Source organism: Danaus plexippus, assembly GCF_018135715.1.
Source record: "Danaus plexippus chromosome 13 unlocalized genomic scaffold, MEX_DaPlex mxdp_15, whole genome shotgun sequence".
Classification (NCBI taxonomy): Eukaryota; Metazoa; Arthropoda; class Insecta; order Lepidoptera; family Nymphalidae; genus Danaus; species Danaus plexippus.
The window spans coordinates 7324830-7350802 of record NW_026869849.1 but is presented as its reverse complement, the minus strand read 5'-3'; the positions used below and the strand labels follow the sequence as shown (position 1 = coordinate 7350802).

General features: G+C 32.5%; 2 protein-coding genes across 3 annotated transcripts in view; both read left to right on the top strand.

The window, feature by feature from the left end:
- The first annotated feature begins 915 nt into the window (after positions 1 to 915).
- LOC116770344 (calmodulin-binding transcription activator 2) overlaps positions 916 to 25973 on the top strand; it is an 82248-nt gene continuing 57190 nt past the window's right edge. For both annotated transcript variants that reach the window (XM_061527809.1, XM_061527810.1), the window contains exons 1-3: positions 916 to 1030; positions 3384 to 3479; positions 16862 to 16953. In XM_061527809.1, coding sequence (XP_061383793.1) covers positions 1018 to 1030; positions 3384 to 3479; positions 16862 to 16953 — 201 coding nt within the window. In that variant the 5' untranslated portion in view covers positions 916 to 1017. The remainder of the gene's footprint in view (positions 1031 to 3383; positions 3480 to 16861; positions 16954 to 25973) is intronic.
- LOC116770346 (UDP-xylose and UDP-N-acetylglucosamine transporter) lies at positions 11819 to 14182 on the top strand. The gene is made up of 2 exons (XM_032661785.2): positions 11819 to 11973; positions 12280 to 14182. Exon 2 carries the CDS (start codon positions 12287 to 12289, stop codon positions 13295 to 13297), a length of 1011 nt encoding a protein of 336 aa, XP_032517676.2. The 5' UTR covers positions 11819 to 11973; positions 12280 to 12286; the 3' UTR covers positions 13298 to 14182.

Genomic DNA, 25973 nt, shown 5'->3' with positions numbered 1-25973 from the left:
CATTAATGTAATTGAAAAAGTGCTGGTGTGAAGTTATATTAGGGAAAATTAACTTGTAAAAGAAAATTAAAAAATAATTAACGTTTGACACAACAAAAGCCGGTGCATACGGTATTTTTATATTTAGCTTTTATTCTTCAAAGCGTTTTTTTTTTAACTAAATCACTCATTACACGTTATGGCATAAATAAAAAATTGCGTAATATATATAAGTTTGTTCAATATATCCGTTTGTATGTATAAGCAATGACAGAAAATAAGTAAGTGAAATTCTTACAGCGGAAAAGTCGGCAAGTTTCGGCGGGCTTCGGAAAGTTCAGGGAATCCCAAACATTCCTGGATGTGGAATGTGAGATATGCAGGGTAGCGATGGTTTTATTACTTGTATAACGTTTGTCACAAAGGAGAGTAATGGATATTACTGTTCCGTACAGAACAGTTTGTTACTAACAATACGGAACGCTATTTTGATCTTATGGAAGAATTCTCATCTTAGGAGTTTATACTTTAGAATAAGTAACTTTTTATATAGGAGTGTATGCCAGTGAAATAATATAAAGTGATAACTAAGTAAGTGATTAAAATTAGTTACTTTATAGTAACCGGATTGGGGTTTAAATACCGACAGTTTAAGTATGTGAAACCGGTACTTATTAAATTATTATTTATAAAACAAACCGTATTCTCCATAAAATATAAATATATATGTATATATATATAGAACTTGAATCATCTAATAGTTTATTTTTTTTGGCAATTTTCCTTGCCATATCTGGAAACGTATCGTGTGATAACGAATAAAAATCTGTTGTTATCAGTACATATTCTCGTTTCTCGGGCGATATTCGTTTGTTTAATAATTACTTCTTATCACACTGATAACGCTACAATAACTCAGTATCAAAAACATATTTCCTAACTGAAGCGCCGTATCGTACCGCCGGGACTCTGTTTACGTATTTTATTCGGTTATAATTTGAGTGTTGTGTTAGAAAAAGTTAAGAATTATCCGTCGGAATGTATTACGTCGGTATGTCCATTTATTTTAAAACAATTCATCCGTGATTTTACTTAGTTCATGTTATTTTATGCATACATTAAAATAAATTTCGGTCAACATGTGTATTTTTTTTTAACATTAGATTTATTCGTTTCTTGTTTTAGTTCGTGAATTTACAGAAAATGTACTAATATTTAATAAACAAATATAAAATATGGCGATATCAGTGAAATCACCGGTAAAAAAATTTGGCGCCGCGTATAATCTGTGTTATTTTGCGAATTTATTGCCTGTGGCCTGCGAGAGTTACGTCAAAAGCAACAAAGGGAAAGTGAGCCATGCTGCCATGAAATAAATTGCTGTCTATTTTCAATATCTATGTGCTATGATAACGACTAAGTAGCCTGTTAGTCAGATCCTGATTATAGTCAATACATACGAGTGTGTTCAAATGGCTGACAATTGATTTGCCGTGTTTGTAATCTATGGTCGTTTATTAATTTTGTTATTGTTTACTTGTCTATGCTCTGTAGCTGAATATCTACAGTTCTTGTTTTATCTGTGGCTGATTCTCTTATCAGCCTAATACAGTTTGAACTTCTATATTTGCTTTCATTTTAACTTCCGCTCAACCTTATTTTATTTATTAATTCTCACTATCTCAATGACCTTGTAAGGTTTTACAGGGAAAACAGACGGAGAAAATCTCGTAGGAATATGTTTGTTAAAATATTTCTACATCAGACTCTTTCTTTCTATTGAATACAGACTATTAATGGTTTACAGTTTATGTAATTATATATTTCCTATCTCTGAATTGTTGAGTGATTATTTGACAACTAAAGCCGATTTATAATAGCCGAGGCAAAGCATCAAATGCCTGGCTGACGGCACCTTGAGGTCTTAGCCAACTTCATTGATATATGTGGGGTACAGACAGCAAGTCATTAACAAAAACAATTATAATGTGGTTCCGTACACACGTCGGTGGCAGGCTGCGGCGAGACTCAATTAAAACATATACCTGGACTGTTACATACTGTTCATAATTATGTAAAAATATGCATACGACTCTAGTTAACAGAAATAATATTTTTGCTCTAGAAAATATTATTACATGAATAAGACGGAATAATATATATAGATATATAAATTTTAGATATTTTTGAGAAGTCTTTTGTAACACGCGTCACAGTTTCTTACTCCGTTACTTTCGAGTGTCTAAGTAAGAAGATAAATGTTAAGCTGTAACACAGTATGGCGAGAGGTTTTGTCTAAAAAATCTTAAACGAACTCCAAAATTAAATTTGTGATTTCTGGACCAGTATTTGCACCATCCGCTCGTCAATAAGCGGCGCCAGTCAACAGAGTTAGTCAGCTGTTGGCAGCTCAGAGCCTGTTGTTATATACAGAGCACGTACAAAACACAAACACTGTTATCTAATATGCATTTTACTGGAACGTCAGCAGAAAAAATTTAGTGATATTAGAAGAAGTATTAACTAAAATATATATTCCATTTATAGTTTTATATAATTTATTATCGAATATGTGCTTTGCTCTGAAATTGTTTAATATTTTATCCGGTGTTATATATATTGCGGACGGTACGACGCGTAGCGGCTGTATAACGCGTAGCAAGCCTGCAAGTTTGATGACAGTCGTAGAGGACACATGCCGGCTACGGAGAGGCTACGGAACGGCTACGGAAAGGCTACGGATTATTTGTTCTCCAACTTAAGCAATTCACACACGATCTTATCGCAAAAAGCATAAAGTCTATATTAAAGAAAAAATAAAACATCTGGAATACGTTTTATGTGCATTAGAAATGAGACCTTAAATCGGGGGGAGAAGGTTTAAGATTCTAGAACGGGGTTACTTAAGAAATAAAGATTTGTGTACACGTACGTAAAACTAAGTAGCACGTGTTATATTCAATGAATTTTGAATTCAAAAAAGGTTCACATATATTTGTTAACATGGTGTACGTTGTGTTTGTTGTGTCCTCGCCTCATTAGCTCCGTGTCTGTTAAACAAATATTTAACCATCGAAATCATAATAACCGTCTCTTATATCGTTTAATATTTTGAATCAAACGTTGCCAGATTCAATATTTGCCTATTCTATATTTATTTGATGGGTAAACATAACATAGCGTAATGTACTTATTTTTTGTGTTATCTCAATATCTCTTGTGAATAAGTTACACGTCCCTGGAGCAGCGTATTGAATGAATAGATAAGTTAGATTCATAATATGTACTATTGGACTCATAACTAGACTAAGTGAACTCTCGAGAACTTAACTTCCCCAAACCTTTATTTCACCGCTAAGTTTCATGTCTTGTTGGTTGTTATAATATATGTATGTTTGTTACAGGGCGTGTAGACAGGGTGGCGGGTTACACGCGGCACGTGTACGCGGGCGGCGCAGGCGCATACCACACGCGCGCGCCCGCCGTACCACTCAACGCTAGTGAGTACAAACACAACTATATACACTGCATATATATACTCGTATTTATTTTAATCGATTTGTTTTATATGAATTACGATTGCTTGAATCTAAAACAAATAATTATAAGAATAATGGGAACCAATTTGTTATTTTTTTTTTTATTTAAAGTTATACAGCGGATAACATTGATATAAAATGCAATAATTCGTGGGCCGTTCATATTCTTGACCAGTTTTCTGTCAATCACTATTCTCATTGCCCTCGGTTTGGTCAATTTGCTTGTCCCAGAATAATGTTATGTTGGTTGGCGTATTAACTATTTGTATAAATTAATCAATCGATAAACTCGAGACATAACAGTAATGGTGATAACGTCATTTACATAAACCCGGCTAACGAAGCGCTACATCCGACAATATTACTGTTACCTGATTATTATTATAATTCAATGTAAACCCGGTGTAATGTGCTTGTATGTCTGATGGTGTTGGGCCGCGTCGATAGTTTAAAGAAAACTATATAAATGTGGAATAATCAAATCATAAATATATAATACTGTTTTCTTCTATTTTTTTTTTAATATTCAAAGCCCACAATTTTAATATATGTATGAAAAATTTTAAATTTAGAAAAACATATTGTTTTGGTTTTTCATTTTAGATTTTTAATCCTCGAAATAAAAAGGTACATATATTTTAAATTTGACGTTGTTGTATGTATGCGTGTGTGTCTGTTTGTGGTATTGTAGCTCCCAAACGGATCGACCGTTTTCGATGCGGTCTTTTTCATTTGAAAGCCAGTTTGCTTGCCGTGGTTCTTAGCTATGTTTGTTAATTATCGATATCCGTCATCGTCAGAGTATCAGCTCTCTACAATATGGTTTGCGGCATTTTTGGCGTATGATTACTCGAATGAGTGCTTCCCGGGTGCAAGTATAATTATAAGACAATTATGTAGACATTTTTTAAAAAATTAATATGTATTTTATTGATTTCATTTCATAAAACATTTCTTTGTTTATTTTTATAAATTCCAAACTCAAATACATTTTATAAGCACCATCGCTCGCCCAACATATTACTGTCATAAAAGCTCTTTTTAGCTTCCATTATGTCAATTAAATAGCTTTTATAATCTTAATTTTTATTTACTACGAATCGGCGTCAAATGAAGACGTCAAAAGTGACACCTAAAAAAAAACTTTGACATATCGAGGCGAAGATCCATCGAAGGTATGACGAACTGATGGAGTATGCCGGAGATAACGTCAACAGTCTTCGAGTATTTGGACGTGTCTGAGTTCAATAAGTTTCACAATAAAACTGCACTGACCTATTTGCTCAGGAACTTAGGTTTCAGCTAGTATGAACTTTGAAACTTAAATGGCTTGTGTCTGTATATACTTGAATAGTATTAATTTAAGTTTTATAATGTTTCGTAAGAATGATACGAGCGTTTGTTATTTAAGAAGTATATTTTTAATATTATTTATTTTATAATCTTTATACATAACAACCTTATCTTTGATATCTGTCAAAGCATAATTATTGGAACGAATGTAAGCGATTTGATTTATCCATACATAAACGTGGTCAATGTCTTTTAAATTTTTTAAACGCTTCACAGCATGCCGTTTAATGTTCAGCGGTGTGAATATATCAATGCAAAAACGCGGCGCACGTGCGTGATGCTGCAATATATCCAAGTTAAAATGGAATGCGTTATTGCCACCAACTATCCGAGGTACAGTTTGCGGTGAACGATCTCCTCGGGTGTAATTGTTATTGCTGTATGCATCTGCAATTTGACTCAGTTTAGACGAAGATTCCATTGTATTGCATAAAGCACGGCTGTTACCTACAACCCTCATTTTAACTCCGAAATTCTGGATGTTACTTTTAATTTATAGATAATTATTCGTGGGCTAGGAATATTTGTGATTTAAAATATAAAATTTCTAAGGTAAATGTTATCTAAGTTACTTTTTATTAAATGGACTATCTGCTCATGAAAGTCCCGCCAAAATCAGTGAGGCCGTTTCAGAGATTAATCAAAATAAACAGATAGATAAAAACTACAAAATATACTATTTATATAATTACAATACAATTTCATTTATTTGTGTATATTGTTTTATCTTTCAACTTACTGGTGTCGTTTTAATTAAAAAATTATAATCAAATATTCATACTTATGTGTCATCATTACTAAGATGCTACGGATAGTTTTACTAAATCATGCCAGATATTGATTAAAAGAATTGACTCGGAGTGTACCAAAACTCTCGTTAGCTGATACATACATGGAAGGCATTTTAAATTGTTGTCTGTGACTGTCACAAAAACTGGCTTATACTGTTTATACTTAGGGACTGTTTACAACTGAACTGAGATAAGCGATAGCGGATTGACGACCAGTAAATATTGATCTCGGCTTTTGTTATTTGCTTTCGTCCAATATAGGAGCTTGTTCAACTGGTTATAAAATCGCTTCCACTTCCAGTATCACTGTAAACGCAATCCTGTAGTCTAGACTCTAGACAGCGGAATAGGCCATCAGTGCATAAACAGAGATCGGAGCTAGCGAAAATAATGAGTTAGGAACTGTAATTTATTCTCGTTAAACTAACTCGTTCTTTTAACCTTTATTGTTTTAACTTGTTTACTCATCAGAAGCCTGTTCTGTAACAGCTATTTGCACCAGAAATAAAAATTCACTAGTTTAATAGTTATCTAGTAATTAAAAGATTTAGAAGACGATGTTACTTATATGTTTAACGTTTGGATAATTTAATATTCATATACTCGTACAATTTCACAGGATTCATATAAAGCATACAATAAATATTAAACAGAATATTATATTTTCAACAAATACAAATATATAATTATATTACAGATTTCAGAACGAATGTCTTAGATAATATTGGTTTTTGTACAAATAGTAAAGAATTTTTAATGAATATATATATACATAAAATCGTTCGGAAATCCATTCAAAGTTAGGGTCAAGGTGTGAAGTTTGTGATTGCAGCACACATAGCCATGTCCCTGGTTGAAGATTCCTCCTATATCTGGAGGCTGGGTTTTAATTAAGCTAAATTAGAACCGTTATCATGAATTTGCATGAGTCTGGACCTCACCTGCCGTGTAGTAACTTATTAAACAACTGTGTAAAATAACAATTTATTATGAAACTAGGTCAATAACAAACAAACTTAATTTGTGAAGCCCTTATTTATGCATGAAATATTTTTACTTGTGTATTTATGTATGTATAATAATAGTCGTTGTTTTTGAAGCAATTCATCTTATTAACTTTTAACAAAGTAGTAATTTTGTCTCTGGTTGGCGAGTTTTTTTTTTTAATGTAGTAAGTATATGTTAACAGTGACGACAAAAGTTTGATTTATGAGGCCGTGTTTTTTTTTTATTTATAAAAAAGTTTCCTTATCCATTCACAGGTCAAGCTTCAGAGCTTAGTGATTGATGTGCTTATTTAAGCGAGAGGGGTATATGTTATCTAGGACCTTACACTTCAAATCCTTCATCGATTTGAACTAAGAGGCACGTCATTTATTCATACATATATTATAATATTGTCTATAAATGTAATTCAGACAATCAGCATATTATTGACAATTAAAAATATAAGAGAAACTGTAAATTTGTTGCTCATTGTCTTTACGTAATTTTGTTTTAATTTATTATTTTTATTTTAATAGCATATAAACGATGTGATCTTGAAGGAATTATTAAAATTTAGCGCACAACGGCTGCTCAAACAGAGATAATTTCAATGTAGATAAAGGTGTTTGTGTGTCCGTATTAATTAAACGGACGATTTATTTACTTACTTCGCTTTTCTTATATTTTTGTATCATTGAATTCTCACAAAATATATTAAAATACTTTGAATTCTAAGTTTATATTTATATGAGGACGCTCTAGTTTTCTTTGGGCCATAAATGTTTTGTAGCTTTAAATAACAAGCCATCGCTAATTCTACAATTCCTTCGGCATCGCGTCCTTGCGGTCTACCTACCTGACTTCTCAAGATAACAACTTATTTAAATGCAAAAATCATTAAATCCATACAGTTTGTGCTCTATAAGCACACAGACACACATACAGTCATAATTAAATGATACAGACATACACTTTAATGTGCTAAGTGTTTATAACAGTACCTATTGGCTGAATTGCTTTTAACTATTCAGTTTGTGTATATTTGGATCGACAACCATCGAATCATTTTATAAAAATAATGTCATACAATAATATATGTTCTTTTAACAATTTATATGACAGTTAAAATTTATATTACGGTCATAAAGTGAAAATTCCAGTGTAAATAATATTAATGAAGTTTGTAAATTATCTAAAGATATAATTTTTTCCATACAACCCAATCTGTTATAGTCCTGATCAAGTTGTAAAATAAAAACGCCTTATCACGTGGTCTTTATCTCTAAAAGATAAGATTTTACTTAAAGTTAGCCTATCAAAATATATATGCCAAATAGATAAACGATTATAATATAAAATATACTATCTAACATTGAATTATTCGACCCATCTAGCTTTTCCGTGAACATGAGTGTAGCAGAATAATCAAAACGTCGACTTAAATAAATTGAGAACCGAATCCAGTTTACGCCGGTTTAATTTGGATTTGGATAGCATTTTATATAAATGTTTTAATAAGATTAAAAACACACTTCAACTGAAAATGTTCATAGATAAGAGCCTTATTTTTAACTATACAAATTAAAAATCCAACTCGACAAGGTCTAAACTGTCATTATGATTAAATTTCAGATTTCACCAACAAATTAACTTGTATGCATAACACAAGTTTGCATCGTTTAGCATTTCCCTTTTCTTATTAAATGATCTACGTTAAGACGAAAACCTCTTCCATGGATTCACCGTGCCGATACCGGCTCCATCGCGTTGCAGGGAAAGGAGCTTCAACAGTGCTTGGGGCTTGCGACCCAGGTGTAGCGTTAAGGGGCCGTATCCTACGCGCTTTAAACTCTCACCTTTACTATTCAAGTTCCTCTTTCTACCTAACCAAATTTGAAACGAACCTAATAGGGCTGCGTTCAAAGTACGTTAGTTCTGGAGAGGCCCAAGTCTTTTAGTGGATTGTAGACAGATTTGGCTGTTATACCTCTCGCCCGCACTGCTACCGCATACAAATTTACCACAAAAATATTTTTTGTGAGTTTCTAATACTTATTAACCTTGATGGCGTGGTCTATAGGGATGTTGGTTTTTTAAAGAACCGTAAGCGTTATTAATACAACGCGCTTTAAAATTCACGAATACAGAAATATATCTGGTTTGGAGGCCGACACACGAATATCCTCTGGGATTTCATATTGTTTCTCATACGTATCCATCATTATATTCCAATCCGGAACCGCTTTAAGGATAGAGTAAGGCATGACGTTTGATTTTATAGCCCCAGTGCTGTCTCTCAGAAAAACCTACTGATCGCTCTTTTGTGGTGAATTCTTTTTGCGTTCAAGATTCATGTATAGAACATTGTTAACACACCGTGTGTAGTTCGACGATGTACACTTGTAGTAAGCGCACTGTATAAACTGTTGAAAATATAAACGTATTGTATTTTCATAAGAACGGAATTGTTCCTCAATCCGCCTAATTACTTTTTTGTCTGTGGCAGCATTGTCTGTGAGATGTATTTTATAGAATGTTTCTAATAAGGAATCACCTTTGTTTACTCCACACATGCTGGAGTCATAATACGAAGTGGTTGTTAATCTTCATAACATCGGCTAGAATCGACTGTCATCGGATAGAATCGACAATTATCGGCTGAGATCGGCTGGCAAATAATAACATTTAAAGGTTATAAATAACTATTTTATTTATATAACGAAAATAAATACTTACTGTATTTATATTGACGTACAATAAATTTAAAGACGGCATAGTCCATATGTTGTATATTATATTGGCTACCTTCTCAAATCGTTATAACACGTCTACGAGTCTATCCATAAGGTCGTTAGTCGCGTGCAACGAGCCGGAATAATTGAATTACACCAACGGTTATAGCACGGATGTGACAGTTATGCAACCGGCGTGGGGACGGTAATATGGCCCTTATGTGCTAGAGAGGTGATACACTCGCTAACGTCACACGATGCGATGCCCATGTTTGATGTTTTATGATATCGTTATGTTATTTTGTTTGTAAATAAAAAAGCAATGAATAGAATGATCGTGTTGAATAAATTTTAATTAATTAATAATATCTGATATATAATATTATTTATATATAACATATATATTTTATAAATGTGTGACTTCAAATACTTTAAATTTGATTGTGATTTTTTTTTCATGATTTTCTATTTTCATGGATAATTTGACACTTAATGAATGTGGTCTTATAACCTGTTTTATTCAATTAATAAAAATAAAAAAAAAAAATTTGGGACACGAAAAGAAACATTTCAAGAAAGGTTGTTTATGTCTCGGTAAAATAAAAATAAACAAATATGAAGAAATATAGTTGCTTTGTCATTATAAATAAACAGGTTTATTATGTTATTTATAAAAAAAATAACTAATAAAAAAATCTTATAACATATGCGTAAATCATATATGTAGTTATTATATAAATATATTATATATACGTGACACGTAACAATTATGTATTATATATATATCAATTATGTAGTCTTTATAAATAGATTTATATCGAGAGGAAGCGTTCATGGAATTGTACAATTTACCTTCATTACACATCACAGGTTTTCAAGTCACGAACAGAGAGCTGAGTTGCTTAATAAATATTCGTAAAAAACTAGCATTTTATTAGACGTCTTTACGGTACGAACAACCAAATTTATCAAATAAAAATGTAATTCAGTCATTCCATTGCATATATCTGTGCAAACACGTGCATAGATTATATTAAAACAAATGTAATGTAATGTAATGTAACATATGTCTGCCAAACGTCAAAAGGAATAGCGTGGATAACGTTCGAAGAGGAAAGAAAATATAGAATAAATATGAACAGAATAAATACATTGTGTTGCCATCGTTGGGGAGATGTGAATAATGAGCATATATTTACGTATACTATTGAGAGATTGTTGTTTAATTCACGTCATTAGCTGTAAAAGATTTTAAATTTAAGGGTACTGCCAGTGTTTGTGTTACATTTCACTATTCGACAGTTCGCAAATTTAATCAAAACACCCATTTAAAATGTGGTCTGGCTTTATATTGAGTGTGACAGTTTTTAAATTTATTCAATGTAGTTTTGGTCGAAATACCGTTTTTAATATTCAACATAATAATTATAAAGCAGCTAATTAAGAAAGATTAATTTTGATTTTAATTCTAGTACTAAAATATAATAAACAAAATATTATAAAAAAAGATGTCCAAATAACAGTGCATTTACCCCAGGTTTGCGTCGCCGTACTGCATAGGAAGCGTTTCGATCTTTTCATTAATAAAACTCGTAGTAGTGTAGTGTGACGATACAAACTGGTGTCAAGGATATCGATCATAACACAACATACAAGAGGCGCTTGGGCGAACGATTGGGATTATAAATGCTACACTACAAAAGTTCTACCAGGCGTCTTTTATTTTACCCCCACTCCAAAGCTGGCTGTAACACGACATGCGATCGATGGAGGATGAAAGTTAAGGTGTAATAAAGGATTCATTTTAAAATAAATAAATAATAGCAAAATTTATTGTCAACTTCAAGCGTCGACTAATCAGCAGAAATCAGTTTAATGAAGTAATATAAGTGGTATGCATTAATTGCTTAAATTACACTTGACATATTACAAAAATATTACATATCTTCAGTACAAGTGAAATCGATAAAACTTTTGTGGCTCTAAAATACAATTCAGAGAATTCAAGGATCAAATATAAAATCGAAAAATGCCTCGCCTTAGCACAAAACCCCCGTTATATAAAGACCTATTTTTGTAAGCGTCCCCAGTTATTGTTATGATAATAAAGCCTTAATAAATCGCCTTCTATCTCTCCAGACCCTTTTAATATCAGATACAGGTTCCGTACATCTTTTATTGCAACTATATAAAAAGCAAGATAAATGGATTAAGTATATTAGTTCGTTATAAGAAGCTGCAAAATAAACGTATGTAATATGTAAATTTATTATAAAAGTTTTTATAGTGATGCGCGCAAAAAAATAATAACACAAAACCTTTCACTAAAACGAGTGTTCGCTTGTATAAGTTTGGTAGCAATTATTATAAACAGCGCCATCTGTTCACTAATATTAGAGTCGTACTGTTTTACCTACAGCCGGTGTGAGCATGCGTACTATCGGGGCCACGGTCACTACTACTTATACAGTCTGTCATCAATAACACACACAAATACATTTGCCACTGCTGTCAAACGTGCGGCTTGTCATAATGTGTTTTAAATTGTGAATTTAGTATTTATTTAAGATTAATGTGAAAAGTGTTGAAAACGTAAGTACATTAACCATTACTTTAAATTAATATTACGTGTTAATGAAAGTTTAGACGATTTTATCGCTTAACTATAACAAAAGCCTACTTATGGTTTTAGCTGTTCTTGTATGTTTGATTTTTGGTTATGAGTGAATATATTATTATCTTGCTCTTCTAATCATCTAAGATTAAATAACTTCCTTGTCATTTAATGCCATTATTGTAGTAATTATATTACTTAGTTGTATCATTTATTGAGGTTCAAATATTATGCCGCTTTGTGTATATAATAACATCGCAATATTCTCTATATATTTTTTTCAGATTCATAATGAATATTAAAGCGGCCCTTGCCATTGGCATGGTATTTGTGGGATGTTGCTCCAACGTGGTGTTTTTGGAGCTGCTCGTGAAAGAAGATCCCGGTGCTGGTAATTTGGCGACGTTCCTCCAATTCCTGTTTATAGCCGCCGGCGGATTTTGTACCGTCGGCAAATTCGGTACAGCCAAGAGGCATATACCATTCAAGAAGTATCTATTACTCGTCGGATTCTTCTGGACGAGCAGCGTAGCGAATAATTATGCATTCGATTTCAATATATCGATGCCACTCCACATGATATTCCGAGCTGGCTCACTCATGGCCAACATGGCAATGGGTGTTTGGATATTGAAGAAGCAGTATCCAGTTCTGAAGTACTTAGCGATCTTCATGATATCCGCCGGTATAGCTATATGCACGATACAATCCAGCGGAGAGGTGAAGGCGCCGCGAGAGACTCACGAGGACGCCGCTGAGGAAGAAAAGTTAAAGTTCATTGATTGGCTGTGGTGGTGCCTGGGGATAGGGATTCTAACGTTCGCGTTATTTATATCAGCTCGTATGGGAATATTCCAGGAGTCCCTATACTCCAAGTTCGGGAAGCATCCATGGGAAGCGTTATACTATGCTCACTTATTGCCTCTAGTCATATGGTTGCCCACCGCCCCGAACCTGATAAGCCATATCAAGTTGGCTATGGATACTCCACTAGTCGATTTCCTCGGATTCTCTTTACCCAGACAAGTTCTATGGCTTATTTTATACGTCCTCACTCAAGGACTGTGCATTAGCGCGGTTTACGTTTTGACTACGGAATGTGCGTCCCTCGTTGTGACGTTAACGGTCACGTTACGTAAATTCGTTTCCCTGATCTTCTCTATACTGTACTTCAGGAATCCATTCACGTTCGGCCATTGGATCGGAACACTGCTAGTTTTTATCGGAACAATGATTTTCACTGAGCTATTGCAAAAGTTCGTATACCTATTTATACCTAAAGATAAGAAAAAGGTGCAGTAGGAATAATGAAATAGTTAATTTTATACTAATTAACATTTTCGAGAATATAACACATTTATACGAAATATATTCAGATTCAACATATTGGAAATAATATGTCGATATATGAAAATCAATTACCAGAACAAACTCGCATTATGAATTTATATTAAACTGAATGATATAATTATATCTTTTTTTATTTATTATACGTGAAATCAAAATTTCGTTGCCGTGTTCCGCGTTCTCATTGAAGTACATTGTTAATATTAAGATAACTAATTAGAGCAAGTATAGCTGTACTTAGCCGTGACTTGCATTTATCAAGTTAACTATGAAGGTCGTATATAATTTATAGATAATATAAATCTATAATGAATTTTGACTTTAATGGAGGAAATTCATTATTAATAGATAATTTATAAAAAAATATCTGTTTTAAATGTACAAATAGATGCGCAGTTCTTGTTATGATTAGAATGATAAGCTTCAGATAAAAGCCCGTTTGAACATTGGCAGACAAATGATGGATCATGGCGTTAGGTGGTAATAAAATTAAAAAATAAAAATGACGCCAACCTGGAGTTGGACATTGTTGGAGCAATGGATGAATGGAATTTCGCATTCAAAACTTGTTTTTGTTTTCTAACACACAAATGTTTTCAGATTATTATAAATATTGTACATTTTTATTATTTATATTTTATACTTTTATTATTTTGAATGAAATAAAATTTATATATTTATTGTTAAAAAAAATTATGTTCATAAATGAAAAAAAAAAATGTAATGTTATAGCATTTGTTTTTTACTGACAGTTGTGTGAAATAATTGGTTCTGCTTTTTTACAGTAGTGTAAATAACGCGTCGGTGAATTGTGTAATAAAGTTAATGTGATGAATAAAATATTCTTTACTTTATACCTCCCAAAAATTATATTACCCTATAATTTTAATCACACGGCATTTTAAGTTTAAAAAAATAATTTAAAAAAGTGTTATGGAATAAAGACTACAATTTTTTATAATTATCTATACTTACTTTGATATATATATATACCATAATTTTAAATTCTAAATACTGATGATGTTATGGAGATATTTTTAGAAGTGATAACCTTATTTTTATGACCTCACAACCCACAATTTCTTGCTACCATTTTAAGCAAAAATTAACATATACGATTAAATTAAATATCAATGCCAGGGTATCAAATCTTCGACTAACATAATTTTTGCTTCTTACAGCTCCTATTACCAACATATTAAACACAAGTCTTCTTAATTTCATTATATTCAAAAGTTACTCTCTTTATAAACAGAATATATTGTTTTTCTATGTAACAGAGTACAAAAAACCGAAGATATGATATTAAAGAAGATAATCGATCGGTTTATCAATGAATTGTATTTGATAAAGTTTTTAGAGTAACTGTAATGTGATATGCCACTCACCACCTGATAATGTTAGAGCACTCCATATTGGAAACGACATACAACGCCATCTATTGGCGAAGTATTTTGTTTTTATAGTCGGTAATTATATTGTTTTAAGTAAAATAGGACATACTTTATTAACGTCTATTTTAAAGAAAAATATTAATATTTTATTGAATGTTTGCTAAAATGCGATATCAGATGTAAGCGAAGCCCGACAATATCAGTTCAACATTATGATAATTCGGGGATTAGGCATTATTTATAAATTCAATACGCTCGTTGGTTTTTATGTTATGATCCGGGTAGGTATTTGATGCTAAATTTGAGGACACAATTGTTATAACATAATTATTTTCAACCTCCCGCCATATGCAAACTAGTGCTTTCTATATTATTATTAAAATTATACTATTCACACGGTAATATATTAATCCACACGGACACAATTTGAGTCAATATAAATATAATCGAATATCGTATTTGATTGCCATCAGATTTCCAGAAAAACCTATAAAACCGTAACCTGTTACGTAGAGAATTCGGTGCATGTTACCAAGCGTCGAATATAGCGGACTCAGCGTGTCCATTAGAATAAAAAACCGAGGAAACCGAGTTATGTAAAACAAAGAAGATTCCCTCTTCAAATCGCCTCTCGAGTGAGAACAATAGGTGTCGCGACTGTTCGTTAGTGACGTCATTAGTCATGTACGCTCTTCCTACCGAAATGGGCTATGTGGAGAATTGTTAGCATTTTTTCAGGGGATTTTTCTTGAATAAATGCTTAGATAGTTTAATTTATCGTGATTTATACGATTAATGAGTACGGCGTCATCTTCTGAGTGATTATAAACGTGTACTTACTATGGGGCATAAGGATTCGTTAATTTTGTATTTGAAAAGGTACGGAATAATAAAGCACGATCTACGTGAGCTCGTTTTCCGAATCCCGTCGGAATGCTCGTCAGACCCAGGCGCTCCCGTTACCTTTTTAAGGTGAATTCTGTTTTATACTTTTCAACGGTTCCACTTTATCGAAAACCGTTCGCATTCCAAAGTATGTAATAAAATCTCAGGCTTTTTTGACATCATTAATGAATAATGGTTTTATAAACATGTTACCGATTAAGTAATTAAAAATAAAAATATGATACTTTTGCATGTGTAAAGGTAGATCAAATAATTGACGATACAAAAGTCTTGTTAATAACAAATATTTATGGAAGATTATGTTTTAATGACTTAATTATAATTTTTAAAAGATTTATAGATAAAAAACAATAATTTTCTAGATATTCATAACGTGTAAATAGAAACGTGTGGCAAACTGGTTCCGGGATTAACCTGTAACGTGCACTAATATTAAAACAGGACATGCCAAGGTACCGTGAAAACAATAAAGCGAGTAGGAACGAGGTGAAAACGGCTAGGTTTTTGGCAACATTCGTCAAGAATGTCTGCACTGCAACCAGCGTACTGGCTTAAACGAGCCGAATTACGCACTCTCAAATGAACCTTATTCCTTCGAGATAAGAACCCAATGAAGGCAGAATTACAAATGAAATCCGTAGCAATGGTCCAACTTGTTGAAATTCCGTCGCCGTCCGGTATACGGAGTTGCCAATTTGGATTGCGCTCATCTCGGTTCCTTTTAGCTCTTATGCCTCGGGGATTAGGATTATTTTGGTTAATTCTTATATACGGGGATAGTAAACAGAATTTTGTAAGGCTTGCAGGAGGGGAGAAATTTCGCAAGTTAAGCTTTTGCTTGAGCGCCCACTAATTTTGTCCGATCGTGGTTAGCGGATAACATGTAAGACATTTTTACTTTTTGCCCGGTTTTGGGTAATGCTAGTTTTCTATTTTTTTTTTTGGAAAGCACTATATATTCGATGTGGTTTAGCTCTCACTGTTCCTGCATAATTTATGTACTGCTGACCATGTATCTTGTACAACTACATGAAATGGAACGGCCTCTCTGAAAATATGCGTGGATTTAAAAACATTTCAGCTGCAAAAATTACTTTTTTAGTCTGCTTACGGGTGATTTAAAACCAAATTCGTTGTAAAATTTATTTAAAAAACTGGTTAGGGTTTTATTCAGAGAAAAGAAATGATTTTTCTTTAAATTTTCATAATTTGTCAACAGATGGAGAACCTATCAAGTTACCGGAAAATTTGGAAAGCCTACCACGAGCGGAGCATTTTGCTGCGCAGAGGCATCGATGGAACACTAACGAGGTGAGTCGTAGGAACATATCTTTGATTCATAGTCTTCCCCTCCGACCGACCTGTATGTGCCATTGAAATAAAAACGATTAATTTTATTTGATTACATCCAGGGTATGGGTGGGGTATCAATGATACGTATAGCGAAATAATCATTTTTCAAAGCCAGTGTCCCGTTGCTTGAAACTAGTTACCAAAATTGTTATATATCAAACATACAATGTATAACACATAAAAGATTAGACAAAATATGGTGTTAATACATACCGCGGTGAGAATGACGTGTTAGTTTATGTAAATTATGAGACACACACAGTTTTCATTATCATTAATTTCGCGAACGTCACAATTTACCGGCACCACGGAGTATAAATCGTGGGCTAATTCATGCATTATGCAGAAACTCAGGAGTGTCATGAGTGTCAGCAGTGTCATGAGTGTCACATATCTTTGTATCAGCCACAACGAATGGCATTGCTCTTATATTTAAAGAATTTTGGCTCATAAAAAAATATTTATGAATTTAAATCAAACTTGCTGGTGCAAAATAGAAAATTTTCTTCGCTATATCTTCCAGACGGTACATGAAGTATGTGAAAAAATTTATAATTTTGTCTAAACAAATAAGTGTACCAAAACAACAACCTTACTCCAGTAGGGAATAATTATTTGTTGGGTTTTACCATTGCTTAACCTGTTCGTAATATGTATGCATGTCAAGATAATTTGGTTACGTATGATCTAAGTATTAAATTTTATTTGAAATACCTAAAAGTACATGTATATTTGTTCGACTAAAACATGTTCTATATTGTCCATTCATTTAAGTTAAAATTTCTTTTGGCCGATTTTATATTTTTACATTGTGTCATAATAAATTTACTAATATTGTTTGAAGTGTTTTTAAATGAATGTCTCTTAAAAGAAATCAAAGTTTAATTCACGTATATAGCTGTAGGTTAATGACCTTTATTGCACAATATTAATACGGCCTTATCCTTTACATTAGATGGCAACCATTGCATGATCCCCTGCTGCAAGCTATCTGTAAGGATTTTAGGATTAGATAGAATGAGCAGAGCTACAGCGGTCTGTAGTAACCGTCTTAGATTCTAACCCTGGGTATTAATTTAGCTTTGAAGAACTAATGTAATTTGCATGCTTATTACTCCATTTAGTAATTGTTAATTACCGCTGAGAGTTCTATTTACTGGTTTCAGTTATAAATTGCTCATAACGCTTATTTCTTGAAGACTTTGTTTAATTTTCTTTGAGACAATTAAACATTGTGATATATATGTACAGTATACATTGTTTGGTTTCATACCCCAATGTCTTGTATAAAACCACTCGAAAAGCATGAACGGTCAACTTCATAGTTTTATCTTGCAGCCAAAATAATTTTTTATTGATATTCTCAATAAACATATGAGATATTTAATTCAACAGAAGTATGTTGTGGAAGATAAAACGTATATTTCATTATAATCACTAACTTCCTTTCATTATTCTATACTGTTATTGATGGATTTCATTAACTTTCTTACATTATTTAAATTTAATAACTTTATAGAACACGAGTCCTAGTGTCCCAAAATATATTGTCTCGTCATAAAATATGATATAGGCAAAGACATTTTTTTGGGTAAAGAAAGACTCACAATAACTTCAATACTGCAAAGATATTGTGCTTGGGATCTTAGACAGGCCACGGAATATATATCTGCATTAAACACACAGAATAGTTTTAGCGATGTCGGAGCTCCGCTGACATTTTTTATCTCCGATCACTTCATCCAATGCACTCCTTTGAAAGACTAAGAATTTACGATCGTGTTTGTGGGCATCATTCTTTATTCAAGATTCACGTAGACGACGGTTTGATGCGACGTAAATATTTTTCTCTATTAACTTTACGACGAATTCCGTTCGCATATTGAGGTTGGAAGGGTTTGGTTTTTTTTTTAACTATTTACTACAATGAATAAATAAATCTCAAGGTGTAAATTTCATTGCTTTTATGGGACTTTTATTTCATAGGATTTAACATTTAATCAAATATATGTGTACGTATGTTTCCTTATTACAATAAAACTTTTGTTTGCTGTTTTATAAAATTGTATGTCATTGATTTGATGAAATTTTTAACAATAGATTATATACGTTGAATGCGGTGACCTTCCCTCGCCTTCCAACCTACGACCTTCTCCCTAACCCTGTGAATCGCCAAACCAGCAATTAATCATTATAACAAACGCCATTACACAGTAACTTTATCAAGTGAAATGTTAATTTGTGTTCCCGTACTCATGGTTCACGGCTCAGAGATTAAATTCGTTCAAACGGAATAATTACGTTTTTTATTTGTTGTTATTCGAAGTTACAAAGAGCCATCAGTGAAACTATCACAAGGTTGAATCTTAAATCTTTATAAAATACCATGAAAATAATTGTCACAAAAAATTCTAATTTTGCCCAAAAAATACTGAATTGCCTTCTAATAAATTACTCCCAAGTTTATAAGCTCGTAATTTTTATACAATCTGTTTGTCCAATAACTGTCATCGTTGAGTGGAAACTGTGAGTTTAGTTCAAAGTGATTATCGTGTTACAAAGCCCAGGGTTGATGCAACGTTCTAGTATTAAATAGGTCATCGGGAAGACCGCAAACATCGGTGAAAGGAAATCCAACCTATCAACTGGCCTATTGCAAAAAGATTCTATATTCTTCATACAATCACATTGTGTGGGTCGACTTTTTCCCTGGACGTTCCAAAATACCAGTTCTCATACTGTGTACCATTGAGATAATGAAATTATAATGTAGACTTGCTAGAGCTCGGGCTCTGTCTCTGGACAGTTGCTTCAATTTGATTCGTTCATGATCGTACCTTGAGATGAATATTAAAATTACCGGCAACTTCGGAAACTTCTTTTTCGAATATCAATGTGTTTGGAAATCCTTAAAAACGAACAAATAACAATCGGTTGGATTACGTAACGTTTATTAGTGATTGTTCAGTAACATTTCAATTCAAACGTCGCCGTAATGATAGAGTTGTATAACATAACAAAGTTTTATTTTGACACAATGATTTGAAAATTTTACTAGATTTAATTTAATTTTACTGTTCATAGGATTTTAGTTAGAATTAATCGCTCTCATAAGGACTAGGATTCTTTGAATGTAGATTTATATATCAGAACATTCTTTAAATTCAGTTTCTGCAACAAAATCAAAATTGTAACAACCGGTAATACTTTCAGGAATTCCGATTTAACTGGCGCCGAATATGTTTTTTCTTTTTGATCCTCTCATATCACACATACATGTTCATTTTAACAGTAAATAGAAACGCGAATATTTAATGCCTCATTTGATATTTTGGCGTCCAATGCACTGGTTTGTGTTGGATTTATTTTTCTATATTAATGTTTATTTTGGTTCCCCTGGCGGTGCTCCGGTTATGATTCATGTGTTTTATCTGTTGCTGTTGCTAAGTAAATGAGTTTTACACACACGTAATATAGAACTTGATACTCGTGCGATATAAGGCACGCCCGAGGGCCTTCATGAATTGGATACTGTTTGTTCAAGCAGATTCGAGGATAAGATTAATTAATGTATTGTATTGTTTTGTCATTTGTTACTTACCTATTGTTTTATCCAGTATAAAGAGTGCTTAAATGGTATTAGATTTTTTTTAAATATTGAGTAAGTGTAAAAATGTCTATGACTTATTAAAGTTTGAAATAAATGCACTGCTGTTTATCACGGCCTTATTTGCTTCCTTGACCAACATACAAGGGTATAGATCAACCAGCTTTTACAGCGGAAAACTTTTAGTTGGCAACCTCTCAACGTTCGTGGCTAATAAATGTAATCCTTAGTTCAACAAATTTGATATATACACTGCTCTGACTGTTTTAATACGAGGAGACTACACAGAGAAAATTATATCAGTGGCCAGTAAAAACTCCTTTAACTGTTGGCTTTTTGATTATATTTTTTTTTTTAATTTAAATATGCCGAATGAAAAAAAAAAGAACTCGTCTCAGAATATTGAACCGTATATAAAAAATAAATTTATATTTTCCATCAAGAATTAAAATAAATGCTGCGTAGAGATGTCTTTGATCTTTACGTTTTTGAGATTATTTCAATCTCAAACATTGGAAGTCATTTGATCTGCTCATAACATGTGCTTATAAATATTTTTAGCTGAAATTAATTCTTGACAAATTTATAATTTAATTTCTACTAAAATATCATTTATGATACTTAATACATATATTATTAACATAAAATAGAGTGAAATTAATTGAAAGAAAACATTCTTTAAACTTCATTAATATAAACTATGTCTATACGCTTGCAGCTTGTTAGTCAGATATAAAAACAAAGGATTATTTATTGTTTTTTATTCTGTATTGAGTTTTTCAAAACTACGTCGCGGTGTACAGAGTAAACACATTAGCGTTTAACAGAGCACGCTTGAAGATGACGTCTATTATATTAATGCTCCTCCGTGGTCATGTCGCCCTGGTACTTAATTTTATTTTTTTATATTAACCCCGACTCGGTTTTACTTATAAGTTTGTCGACTTTTATTCCGAATATTCTCCATTCCGTTTTATTGCACGACTCATAATTTAGATATATCTACAGACGGATCGCATTATTTTGCATAGTTTATCTCACACAAATAAATACTGTTTAAATCTAGCGAAATATTATCATTATTTCTGTATAATATTTCATTTGAATCACTAAATAAATAAATGCACAAGAATATTTAAAAGTTGTCTATAATTTTATTTTGCAAGTTAACCGCTAACTGATCGTAGACTCCGCGAACTTAGCATTTTAATTTAATACTAAGAACGAGTTTAAAAAATAATTTAAAGAGGCTCTTTCTGATTCAGTCGAGTTAAAGCGGTTATAAAAATGATATTTAGAAATTCTCCGATTCAACACTTCGCAATCGCGTTTTACTTAGAAAGTACGGCTCGTTATTTGCTCCTAGAGATTTCTCCGACCCCTACAGCGCCTCAACCCCCATTTGACCCCCATTCACCCCCTTGTTTACACCTTCCGTTCGCACCGAGCCGTTTTGGTTACGTATGCAAATTTAACGATCTGACGTGAAATATGATGAAAAAATGCGATATTTGATCCTTTATGCAGATTTCTGTCAGATTACGAAGGCGTCTACCTTTTTCATATTGTTTCGGTTAGGATTTCGTTTTTTATTTACTCTCACACTGTCTGCTTCCTCCTTTTATTACAATTATGATTTCACAATTTCGTTCGCTATGAAATTTTCTTTATAAAGTTTTTTAATCGAAACTGTGACATCATAAGCTCGCGGATCACGGCGTTGTGTGGTTAATATTGTTATTAAACATTTTATAACATTGCGTGCGTCAAAAAATAAATAAAATAAGAACGTAATGAATTACAAAGGACGTTCCTACAAAAGATTTAATTCATTGAGTATAGCTAGGATTTCAATAAATTGATACGTCATTTGATTTAGAGTCAAAGTTGTATGTCTCAGTAAGATGTTGTGTTGTTTATTTATCTTAACGTCTATGTCTTCCATGTAGGAGATTGCCGGATGAGTGCTGCTTTAACACAATGCACACCAGTATATCATATATGACATTTTATTATAAGCTAAGAATGATGGAGCACCCACTAGTCGGTAGCGAACAATAGAGAAATCAAGTCGGCAACTGCACAAGATGAGACTATTTGTCTATGAACAAATAAATTGTGTTGAACATTTTATATTCGGTTCCACAAATAAAAGGTAAATGAGAAGCAATCGATCGTGCGGAACGTTCTACTGACAAAACTCCGCTATTCAAAGATTTTTTCTGAAGGAATCCAATTAGCTATAAGTAAATTTTTAAAGCAAATAAAATATTAGAAAAGTTAGGATAACTTAAAAAAAACTTCACTCCTCATTGACTACGGCGAACTCCTTTGAACACGGCACAAGTTAACGGAACTTCTGAAAGGCCGTATAAAGGCAAATTGTTTAAAACTTACCCACCGACTATGGATCCCTTTAATAATTGATATTACTTGTTATTTTGCTCTACACGCGTCATGGAAAGTTAGCTTTGATTAATTGAAATATCTGGATCAGTCCTACGAAACCTATAAAAGTTTGTAAAGTATTGTGTTACTAAAACAATCTTAACAGTTACGAATTGTTCTCAACGGTTAATAAATTTTGATAAATGTTTATATCCGGCGCACAACGTCGGAGTTAATCAAGCCCGACTTGTCCGGCATCAATATTAAATGTCCAGGATCTCAACATTACTAATTGTTGGTGATAATTTTATTGCATACATTACCCCCTAAACTTTGTAACTGTTTAGCTAAATTAGGAGCACTTGATACATTGCGTGCTCTGAATCAATTAATTCTGTTTCAGTGCGCGCCAAAACAAATCCGCCATGTTTCCGTATATTAATGGCAACTGTCACGCTAACCGGTTAGAACCGGATAGATGTGCGATGTCACTGTCTACAACCGGTTTCGGCATATTTCTTGTTTCTTTAATATTTTACGCGTATATCTAAAGTTGGGCGCGGTTCGGCCTCGTTGATGTGTTGCTAAATGACATGATGGTTTCATAGGGATGGAATAAATTTTAAATTCTTACCGTCGGTATTGTATAAAGACTTAGTTGTATAATAAATAAAATGTAAGATTTACCATATAAAAGTCCATGTGAAATATTATAAGACTTTATGAGCTCCTCGACTATATAGTGACAAATTATTTCTACATTCAGTTCCATCACTTACAATCGGTTTTAATGGACGTGCTGAGATATTGTTCATTTAAAATTTTGATGTTTTAAAGAGGTTTTGAACAGGACGGTCATCCCATGGTACTGCAGCAGGTCGACTCGAGACCGCTGGGATTTGCGCTGTTTGATTCAATTTGATTCCATCCGGTTCCAATAATAGAAAAACCGGTCAACATCGGACTGAAACAAATAGATTCCGTACCTTAGAATTCGCCGAACAAAACTTGTTTCCATTTGTTTATACTATAGAAGTTGGAGAGATGCCAGATGGAAGAGCTGTGGATCATTTTAATGTTGCTTTCTAGTACTTAAGAATGTTAGTAAAAATACGTTGTATTATCAAAGTTACAACTTATAATCACAGCATACCACGTAAAGAAAAATGTTATCTGATTAATGGATCTCAATTTACATGAAATTATTGATATCTATATGATATGAAACTTATTCATATTATTTTATTCATCTGTATGGTGAAACGAATCAGCCGTTAAGTGAATATTTAGTTTTATAACTGTATAGTGAAGGGTTCGACGTATCTCTCAATTTTCTCGACTCTGACCGTAAGCTCTAATAGCCTTAAGGTTCGATAAAGTGTTTGCTAGAAGCCTAATCCACAAAACACGACCTTCCTGAAAGCGACGCTCCAACGAGAAAAAAGAAAACATACTGCTTTTTATTGTATACGGCTCATTAGACGCGGTGGCTCCCCAATTTTTTTGTCAAGGGACATTTAATGCTCGAGGAAATTGGACCTTAATTTGAAGGTAACTAAGGTAGAAATTCAATTAGCGATCCCTAGTTCCGAGCTCCGCTCAGGGAATTGGGACACATTTTTGTTTAGGTTAGTGTTTCTTTGTTGGACATTTTGTTTTGGAAAGTATCGGACTGTAAATTGAATGTCGACTGCTTTGAACATAAATTTTAGTGCTTTTTGTTCTCATACTAATAGCAATGATAATGTCATTAAACATGTTCGGTTTATTTCGGTTACAAATGATAATTATTTATGATTCGTATGAGTTTGTTCATCTAAATATTGTAATCTCATTGGCTCACGATAGCTACTTAAAGAGACTGGATAGGCCTTACTGTTAGCAGTGATACCAACGACTGATATATTTTAAATTCAGCTAACAGATTATATTTACGCTTATACAAATCTTTTTGTAATTTTCCATAAACATCTCAGACATAATATTTAATTTTGATGTTCAAAATAAACTTTTATATAAAATGTGTTATGTGGCCATACCATGATCAAGATATGTACAACCTCTTTTAAGTCTCATTTTCTTTTCCTTCAACTTGATTTTACGATGGCTGATTTGTCTCTCATAATAATAACTGAATGATAGACGAATTTTAAGGCTATATATAGGGTATGGAAGTGTGCTATGAACCTTGAATGTATGGGAAAAGAAATAAAATAGTGTCAAAATCATACTATATTACTGGTGCTTAACAAACACACAAAATGTATTTCTTTGTATAGACTTATTTCTTATACTCTATCTGTTGAAAAATTTATTAAAATTCGCTAGTGAATTACTTCAGTGGTGAGAAGATTATCAAATCAGTCATTGAATTTAATTATAATATTCGGGGCGCAACATTACAGGTCATATTTATAAGTAGTTATAAAAAAAATTGCTTACATTTTCATAATGACGTTGAATATTTTTGGTTATTTTGATTTTGACCTTAACGACTTATCTGTTAAGGAATAACGACGGTAATTTTCCTCTTTTGCGCGTCGAAAAATTCGATTATTATGTATGAAACTAAGGGTGAAAATTTATAAATATTTATATTCTAATTTACATTTGAATTACGAAAAACAAATGTATTTCCTTCAAACTTGCTTCGCAAGACATTTATTCTTAGAAACTGATTGCCTCATGTTTTAAGTTTCAGTGACTTCATAAGTGTGCGACGCACACCAAGCTAGCACGCTAACATTAATGATTATATTCAAAATAAAAATTTTAAACTAAGGATAAACTATAGGATGCTTGAAAATAGAAAATACGAAAAGATTCATGTTAAAGTTACATTAAAAAAAAAAATCAGTATAAACCATTTTTGAAAACAAATTAAGTACGTAGTTAATATTTCTGTAATAATAATACAATATGTATAATAGTATTTTTAATGTTATTAAAACTATTTTGAGTTAAAAATATAATACGTAGCGTG

Coding starts and splice junctions, on each gene's coding strand:
- LOC116770346 (XM_032661785.2), top strand. CDS start 12,287: ATGAATATTAAAGCGGCCCTTGCCATTGGCATGGTATTTGTGGGATGT.